This window comes from Paramisgurnus dabryanus, chromosome 22, assembly GCF_030506205.2.
Source record: "Paramisgurnus dabryanus chromosome 22, PD_genome_1.1, whole genome shotgun sequence".
NCBI classification, from domain to species: domain Eukaryota; kingdom Metazoa; phylum Chordata; class Actinopteri; order Cypriniformes; family Cobitidae; genus Paramisgurnus; species Paramisgurnus dabryanus.
Genome location: NC_133358.1, coordinates 28,088,873 through 28,098,328, shown reverse-complemented (window position 1 = coordinate 28,098,328; position 9,456 = coordinate 28,088,873). Strand labels below are relative to the sequence as shown.

The 9,456-nt window shown below is 39.2% G+C and overlaps 1 protein-coding gene across 1 annotated transcript; it reads right to left on the bottom strand.

The window, feature by feature from the left end:
• Window positions 1-5,927: 5,927 nt before the first annotated feature.
• Window positions 5,928-8,879, bottom strand: gbx1 (gastrulation brain homeobox 1). Its single transcript, XM_065258604.1, has 2 exons — window positions 8,205-8,879; window positions 5,928-7,264 (listed from the first exon to the last, which is right to left on the bottom strand). The coding sequence occupies exons 1-2, from the start codon at window positions 8,638-8,640 to the stop codon at window positions 6,762-6,764; spliced, it is 939 nt and encodes a 312-aa protein (XP_065114676.1). The 5' UTR covers window positions 8,641-8,879; the 3' UTR covers window positions 5,928-6,761.
• Between the last annotated feature and the right edge of the window lie 577 nt (window positions 8,880-9,456).

Here is a 9,456-nt window from a genome sequence, read left to right as displayed (position 1 = left end):
GTGCCAAGAAACTTTGTCATTCATTTATCACCGGATTATGAAAATGTGTATTTTTTCAAGCAGACACTTATTTATCGGATACGTTTATCTTTTATCTTGCATGTTTTTGTATCAAGGATTTTCACGGTAATGGAAAACTGGAAAAATTGGGAAAATTGAAATATATGAGAAAATATATAAAAACATGGAAGGGTATTTTTTTGATACAGTCTACTCAAAACTTTCAGTGTTTTATTTAAATGTTACTTGTTGATATGTTTTATAATTTTTTTAAATATTAACATGCATAAAAGAAGCCAAGCTAATATAAAATAATATGTAATAAATTTATATTTAATGTGAGGCTATTAATCAAATGTGCTTTAGCGGGCAACTCACAGACTTCAAGCGGGCAACCCCGGACACCATGTTGGAGACCACTGCTGTAGAGCATTTAATTTGGAAAACGTATCCACCCTGAAAAATGCTGGGTTGTTTTAACATGTGGCTGGTAACAATATGGACAGACCCAACTGTTTAACTGGTTTAAACCTAGAAAATGTCCATATCTTACTGAAATATGGGTTGAAACCACCCAGCATACCTTCTTAAAGGGACACTCCACTTTTTTTCAAGGAACTATACTCTCATTCCGGCGTGATAATCAAAGACTTTGCTGCCGTACCATGGCTGCAGGAGGCGCAATGATATTACGCAGTGACCGATTGAAAGTAACCAAGGGGACTATTTTTTGGTGATGCGTAATATCATTGCACCTCCTGCAGCCATGTTACGGCACCAAAGTCCTTGATTATTACGCCAGAATGAGAGTATAGTTCCTAGATCAGCCTAGAAAATCTTAGTACACGATGTAACTACAGAAGAGTCAAGTTTTAAATAGGAAAAATATCTGATTTCTTTGGTCTAATCAGATTCAATGGATTATGCTAAGCTATGCTAAAAGTGCTAGCGCCAGACCCGGAGATCAGCTGAATGGATTCCAAAACATTAAAAATCAAATGTTTAACTCTAGGGGAGCTGGAAAAGGAGCATATTTAAAAAATAAAGGTGCTAAAATGTTTTCCACAGTGATGCAATAGAAGAACCTTTTTTGGTTCCTCAAAGAACCATCAAGATGAATGTTCATAGAAGAACCTTTTTTACTAAGAACCTTCAGATCTTAAAGGCCCCTTATGGAACCATTCAGACAAAAATGTTTTTATGGCATCATGAAGGACCTTAATTTTTAAGAACGTGGAACCATTATGGTGACCATATGTAGCCTACAGTGGCGGCTGGTGACTTCTTTTTTTGAAACGCACGATGCGAAGTTCGTCACAACATGTATGTAGCTTGTCTTGTGTGTGGTTCTTCATTTCAAAATATGTGTTCTGCGCTTTGAGGGATCGTGTGTGCATCACGTGTCATGCCAAAATAAGTGCCTGCTGCCTTGAACTTGAACTTGAAAAGATTTGCCAGATACTCGCACAATCTCATGCGTAATCCGAGTTTACTATTAAGGGAGTGTCTTGGGTGTATTAAGGGAACGTGAGCGTCTCTTTTTATCATAAATGGTTTTGACGCGTGTCCAGCAGGCACTTATTTTGACAAAACATGTGATGCACACAGGATCTCTCCACACGCATGACACATATTTTGGAAAAGGGAATCACACACGTGACAATCGAACACTTATTTTGAATTAGCACATCCTCGGAAGAGCAGTCACGAGCCGCCACTGGTAGCCTACCATTTTTGACTAGGATTTCGGGTGCGTTCTCCGGAAGTCGCATTTGTCGACCGTATCGAGATTCTCATATTTCAGTTAAAAACTTTATAAAATTAACATTTATTTATCTTAAGTCATACAAATTTTATTCTGTATTTAACGGTTGCTGGAATAATAAACCTTGATGGTGTATGAAAAATGTAACATATGGCCACCCTAATAACCATGAGGGTCGGCTTTGTCTGTATTTAACCCAACCATGGGATAATTAATCCAAAATAATCCTACATATTTTTAGGACATTGGTAGAAAATCAGTTCCCTGCTAAAAAAAAACAATAAAACCCATTACAAAAAACTCTAATGGTTCCCATTAAAATACCAATAGGAACCATTAGCTTTTACTATTAAAACCACTCAGCGTGCCATATTCCATTAGAACCAATACATAGAACCAATACATACAATTAGAGACCAACAAAGACCAATACACTGTAGTGTGTTTTGGGCCATATTCCATAAGAACCAATAAAATTCCCAATAAAACCAATAGAATTTCTGTGATGGCGTCTATTGTTTTTTTAGCGGGGTTATCAACATTTCTTCTTCATTTCGCCAAACAGTTAACCTCTTAGAAAACGGATGGCCTCGAATCTTAAATAAAGGCAATGATTTTGAAGTAATGGGCTCTTCAAATGTCATATTGTGTTTTCTTTTCCTCCATTCTCTCTATCTGCTGTATCGCTTGTACTTCCTTCGGTTTCCATGTTCGGATTCTCTCTCTCTCTTTCTTTTCTCTCTCTTTTTCTCTCTCTGCTCAGTGTGTTAATTTGCCTGAGAATGCATTAGCTGTAATGAGAAGTGAAGGCCGAGGGAATCCTCTAGGGTCCCATTAATCACGGCCCCTCAGACAGCCAACCTTGATTACAAGTGGCAAGAAATTCATTAGAGCCGCGCCTCTGACAACTTTTATCTCCGCCACTAGCTCTGACTCATTAGGCAGCCAAATTAAGGCTATGATGGCACTGATGAAATTCATCGCTTGTTTATCCTGTGTGATTTGATGCATCTGCCCATACATCAGCGGCGTGGGCGTCCACCAGACCCTCCCCAAGATTCAATGCGTCTCTCTTCTTCTTCTTCCATCCCATCGCTCGTCTTTTAAGAAGGTTTCCGGAAAACTGCTCACCTAGGAGCCGGAATGGCCGGTGCCTCTTGTTTCCTAAGGAGGCTTTAATGAAACAATGGATATCAATTAAACAATTAATCTGATTGTCATAACGAGTCTTCTGCTCTTGACAAGCTGTGCTGGCGCTCCCATTAGTGCATCCTTTGAACAGCACCTTGTGGAATATCTCTGTAGGCTATTTGGTTTGCATTCATTTTTTGTGTAACGGTGCTATAATAATTAAAGCTAGTATAATTGGCATAATGAGAATGCTAATTAGCGGAGTCTCTAAATGAGCGGATATGTAAATGCGAGAGCTGGTAGGCATTTAGCACCAGCAGTTACTGGAGGCTGAAGCAATTAAGTTACACACTCGTGTCAGAGCAACATGCTGACAACACGAGTCAAGAAAGTTCAGAGATTCCCCATTAGTTTGAGAGTGCTTTCGGTGCACATAATTGATGGGGTTGTTTTCCAGACGTTTCTTTGAAGAAAAAACATTTGAGTTTTACTATGATGATGATGATGAGTCGGATAGGATCGATGAATCGGACAGAACCTTGAGATCTGCAACAGGTTGTGACGGTGTCGTTCGACAAGTAAGTCAACAGTTTTGCTGGGGCGCGCGCCGCGTTATTAGCACATAGGAGAGAAAACGCGTCGCTGGTGTGTCATAAATCATGCTAGGATACACTTGGCATCCTGTTGCTGTTGAAAGCAGATTTAAGAGACATTAAGTTCACATTGCTAAAGAGGAGATTTGATGAGGTGGAAGTTGAATTGGAGAGGCAACATCTGTCCTCATCTCCAAATGATCATTAGTAAGTTAAGGGCGACTTAATTATGACCAAACGTGCTGTTGCAAGATCAGCAACAGCTATTTTTACATTTCTACATTAGAATACTGGTTATTATACTGGTTTTCATTTTTGAGCTGGAGGAACGTGTAACGTCACAAGTTACGCGTAACGCTGTTATTAAACGTCATGAAATTATTGCGCTGAAATATTGTAATAATTATTGTAATTTTATGTTTATATATAGATTTTATGTTTGTAATTAAATATTTATTTGTAATGATTGACAAATTATTGTAATTTTTCACAACACACACTCCTTTTTTGTTTCAACCCATGCGTCTGTGTCAAATACCTATTTTCTAGGTTAATTCCATCAATTAGCCTATGGTTGGGTTTTTCCGCATTTTACCCAACAGTGGGTTGACTTTCTAATACTTTGGAGAAATACATTAGATAATAAATGTTGCACTGCGCTTTTATCCAGCTACAGATTCAAGTCTACCTTCATTCAACGCCTATCGACTTTGGACTTTTGTGTTCATTGTTTGTTCAATGGGAAAACAGATTTCAAACATCATTGTATGTAGACCTGCCCGAGGGAACAAGGATGCTATAGTGACTGAATAGGACTCGACCAGAGAGAGAGCGCGCGCGCCGTTCTCCTATAATGATTGATGTAGAAGTTCATTACAGTGTGTTGGATATGACCAGTGTAATAGAGCTCCATCAGTCTAATCTGAGACAGCATGGCCTCCCAAAGAGAGACAAATGACTCTCATGCTCATTACCAAAAACCTCTCTGGCTCTCTTTCTCTCTCTCTCTCTCTCTCTCTTACACGCACTCGAGTCCAAAAATTATCTGATTGCTTGGGTCAGTGTTAAAATGCTGCTCTTCAAACACATTCACATGTATGGTTTTTAATGTCCATAGGGGTGTGCTTTTCAGGAACTAAGGGAATGTTGCATGGAAGTTTTAAATGCATTTAACCTAAATGTTTTTTTTTCCTTTTAAGAAAACGCTTCGAAGAGCTTGTGGACTGAAAGTATTTTATAATAAGCAGCATGTTGTATTTTTGCTCATGTGAACGGATAAATTGTGTCCACTAAATGAAATGTATATGGTTTCGGGCCAATATGGCTGGGGTAATGGTTCATGTCAAAGTCATCAAAATTGAATATCAGCGTAGTTTCAGATTGCATAAAAATTTTGTTTCGGTCTGGCGGATATTTGCACATCTATATACATTCGTAAACTATAGGATGCTATGCATGCTGGATTACGCATGAAACCCCAAGTAAGTTTATCTGTTGTACATGATAATTAATATATATGGTACACACATCTTAACTAGGCCTATACGTTTTTTGTAATTAACTTTTCTATACGTAAGAAAACTGAAGTAAAATGTCTTAAAAAAAAAGGTTCAGACAAAAAATGTTGTAATTTAAAAGAAAAGACGCTGTGGGCTCAAACGCAATAGTTCACATTTCCTGCTACTTCAAAATAAATAAATAAAAACAAATTGATGTTCGTTTTTAACGCAAGGATAATCATTTTTACCCCATGGTGTTTTGACAATAATGACAGATGTGCTCTATTACCTGTTCAAAATGCATCAAATAAAGTAAATCTGCGGGACATCCATAAGCGAGGACACCTTTAAAGAGTTCACAACTGTGTGGATGTTTTACAAACGAATGGAAAATAAAGGAAATCCTAGTATCATTAAATCCCCATAGTACTACTGCATGGAGACGTTTCCTGAATTTATGCAGAATATTTTATGCTTAAAATCCAAACAAACAATGCAACGAGTTGGGTAAAAATAAAAAAGAAATTAGAGAAAATCTTCCTCTTTATTCTGGCGCAACTGTGAAGGAACTAAATGAGTAGTTCAGATTCATATTAATGATTTGTAATTATTTTCCTCTCCCATGCATTTTATCAAGGTCAGTGCGCTTTTAACTTTTGTTAACTTTGCATTATTAGATCTGTTTAATTAAATACTTGAAACGAAGAAAACTGATCAATAGTTGATGAAACTGTTGATTCGCTGTGCAACTTTAATGCACAACATTTATTTCAACATATGACCGGCGAGAAAGAAAGATTTGCGCGTGAATATTTCACCAAATGCTTTAGATTGTTTCGTATAAAATATCTATTAACGAGTCAGCAGCGAGCTATATTAATAATTCATTAATTCATTCATTTTACAAAACTGACAGACAATAAAACTACAGCTTATTCATACGTGCTATAAATATTACTTTATTATAAATATCAACCTTTTAACTTTTTACTATTGATATAAATTATTAATAATAATAATATAGCACCATTTCTGGGGTGTATTATTTATTGTCACGCCGATGAGAATATATCACTCTTCCACTGTATTCTGTAGCTTATTTATTTCCATCACCTTTTTCACAAAGAACTGGGAAATGAAGCCTCTAAGGGCCAAAAAGTTTTTTAAGAGCACATGCAAAATGGTTGAAACAAAGAGAAAACGGTACGAGGAAATCAGACAACAAATGGCAACACATGCAAAACTCTCACTACTAGACAGCAACTTATAAATACTTATGTTTTTTAAAAATGTCTCTTTACAGTCTCGTTTCATAGTGCACATGTGTGTCGCAAGGACACATTTAATATTTACAAATGTACAAAACAATAAATTAAAGATAATAAAATTTTAGGTGAGAGAAAAAAATAAACCCGGGGAAATAATGAAAGTATTTAAACTTGGTAACACTCTTTAACTTTCATTGCGTCATTTACAAAAACAATTATTATACTGTATAGTGTTTAACAGATCACTTTGTATATTCAATGTACATAAACTCAGTGTCTGTTAAGCATTGCACAGGCCTCGTGTTTGTTAATGACTTTGTCAATATAATGAATAAAAGCAAACAAAGTGTTACCTAGAAGTCATTGAATATCCTTCTAGATAGTAGGCTACTGGAATTGTCTTCTTGTAGGTGCTACATGCATTTGTGAGGTGTCACCCAAGACCTGTAGGAATGCGGGTCATGTCAATGTTCATTTTAGGATAATGTCATTTCAATGGAGAAGTTCACGGCCTCGTCTGTTCGATCTGTTGATGTTGACTCCGAACCGCGAACCTGTTAACGTGCACCGGAATGGGCACCACGATTTTGGGGTTCCTCACGGGCTCCCCGGATCTGTTGTTGACGTTGCCGGCTTTGATCCGTTTCCATTTGGCCCTGCGGTTCTGGAACCAGATCTTGACCTGGACCTCGCTGAGTTTGAGCGCATGCGCAATCTGGGAGCGCTCGGTGAGAGACAGATATTTCTTACAGTGAAACTCCTTCTCTAGTTCCAGTAGTTGTTCGCTGGTAAAAGCAGTCCGTCTCCTCCGGCTCTTACCCGCCGAACCGCCCGGGGGCAACGGGTCTGAGCCGGCTTTCAGTTTGCCTTTTTGGGTCGCGCAGGTGTTCCCGTCGGAGAAACTTTCGTTCTCGCTGTCGGCCGAACTGTCCTCTCGGTCGCTGCACGCGGCTTCCGCGGACTTCAGGTCCAGTTTCTCGTCATCCGAACTGTACAATTTGGTTTCACCTGAAGAAGACAAAAACGAAGATGTGCGTTACACATATGTACATATTACAAATTAAAATAATATTATACACTTTACCAGAGTAACCAGATCCCTTTTTTTTTAAATAGCAGTATCCTTTCGGTGCTAAAATTATTAGATGTCTCAAAAAGTGCTAGAACATCTGAAAGAAAATGTTTATTTTTAATAATGCAAAAGGACGTGACTTTAAATTCAACTTATTCAGTAATATAAATTAGCTATTTGTAAAATACGTAATTGCCATGAGATTGGAAAAGAACCATATTTCTTTTTCAATAGTTCCATATTTTAAGAGTTTTGAAACTTTGCAAATTGCTAATTTATTATCTTAATAGCTTTAATATCGATTGCTTCATGGTCGTGTCTGTGTTTTTTTTTTTTTTTTACTTTAAACCATTTGACAGTATCCCAAACAAATCCAAACCTTTGGAGCATATGATCGTTGTAAACAGCTCGATAATCGGGGCCTATATGCTACCTGACATAACATCGAGACTTGGAAGTTTTCAAACTCAAATTTGTAGATTTTTATTTTGGACAATTTTAACAATTTACTGAGTTTACAGACGAACAGTATTAGATATAAATTTAGGATACATATGTAGAAAAGGAGAAACTTTGAAATGGCAATTTGTAATGAGCTTAATGAATCTTAAATGAAGTTTAGTATCAAAATCACATTAAGGTCGCCGGGAACTTTTTTTCTTAAATTATGAACATCAAGCATCACATAATGCTTTACAGACAAGAGCTTGTATTAATATAGGAGTCACTATAGTTTTAACGGAGATTTAAGCATCACATAACGCAGTATGTAGGCTACAGAAAGTTTTTTTTCCATATGTAGGCTAGTGTTATCAGAACTTTTGAGTTCTACTTAAAAACAGCAATCCACCTGTCAGTCAGATTTTCAGTGCTCACCTGCAACCGTCTGAAAAGTTTCCGAGAAGTTTAGGAGCTCCGCGCCTTTGAGCTCTTCATGTGGGCTCTCCTGCCGGCTGATCCCTGTCCCGTCCGCGCTTAAACGCGGTCCTGGCATCTCCTGCGGGGGATAGAAACTATCTGGAGGGTCCGAGAAACTGGGCAGAGTGGTGGTGAGCGCCACCATGGAGGGCATCCCCTGCCCCAGCCCTGCGCAAAAAGTGTTAGTCAAACGCCCCGCGAAGGATGCCAGCGGTGCCAACGGAGGGATACCCGACGGTAACGACGAATGAGAGAGGGCTTGCGGAATCATAAGCGGTCGGTATGGCATAAACATTGGGTAGCCCGTGTAGAGCAGGTGACCCGGTCGGGGCTGTGGAGTGCCAATCAAAGAATCAATGGAAAACGCCGCCCCTGGACCGCTCGGTCTCTGCATGGTGAACTGAGCGGTGTTTGGTCGTATAAATCCCGTGTAGTGGCCTTCTGAGACAAATCACACAAAGGTTGGTCCACAGTTATCCCGATGGTGATGTCCGGGTCCTTTGCGTCTCCGCGCCGCGCATTCACACTGACCGAGACCTGACGCTGACGTTTTTGTCTGGAGCTCTGAGCACCTCAGCTTCTATTTGTCACATACTGAGACATAAACACACACTCACCCCTCTCTCCCTCGCTTTCCCACCCCTCTCTCTCTTTCTCTCACTCACTCACACACACACATCCACAGTGCGCAAACGGTTATCATCAATACAAGAGGATAGAAGGGGGTGTTACCCCGGAGACTCATCCATCTTCCTCAAATTACGCTTCATTTCCTTATTCAGTCCCTGACTTTTTAGGCCGCTTTGAGAGGGGGGTAGTTTCCCAGTGGATACCCCAATAGACGGGTCAAGTCCCCCCCTCCTCCTGCGCCCTATCCACATTGACTGAGACGCGAATGCAAGGGGACCGCGCTGACCACACCAACCCAATCAACTATTATTAATTTTGATTGATGATAAGTAATTACTTTGCATTCAAGGGAAGATATATAACAACGGGTCTTTTGTTGGTTCTTTAAGGGGGCGATGGCATCGGAGTCGTGAGGGCGGAGAGGCAGATGTTTTGCCCCTCTTGTGAGAGAGTCTGTTTTTATTCTGTTGGGATAAAGAGTGAATCCGGCCTGCTTGGAGTGCGCAACAATTATCCCCAAGAGAGAGATGAAATTACGCTTGAATGTTGATCCCCATATGATCACTTGCAAATAAAAAAA

Excerpts from the sequence above, each read along its gene's own strand:
- gbx1 (XM_065258604.1), bottom strand. The coding sequence starts at position 8,640 with ATGCAGAGACCGAGCGGTCCAGGGGCGGCGTTTTCCATTGATTCTTTG. Across the intron at positions 7,265-8,204 it reads AACTTTTCAGACGGTTGCAG|GTGAAACCAAATTGTACAGT; the intron begins GTGAGCACTGAA and ends TGTCTTCTTCAG.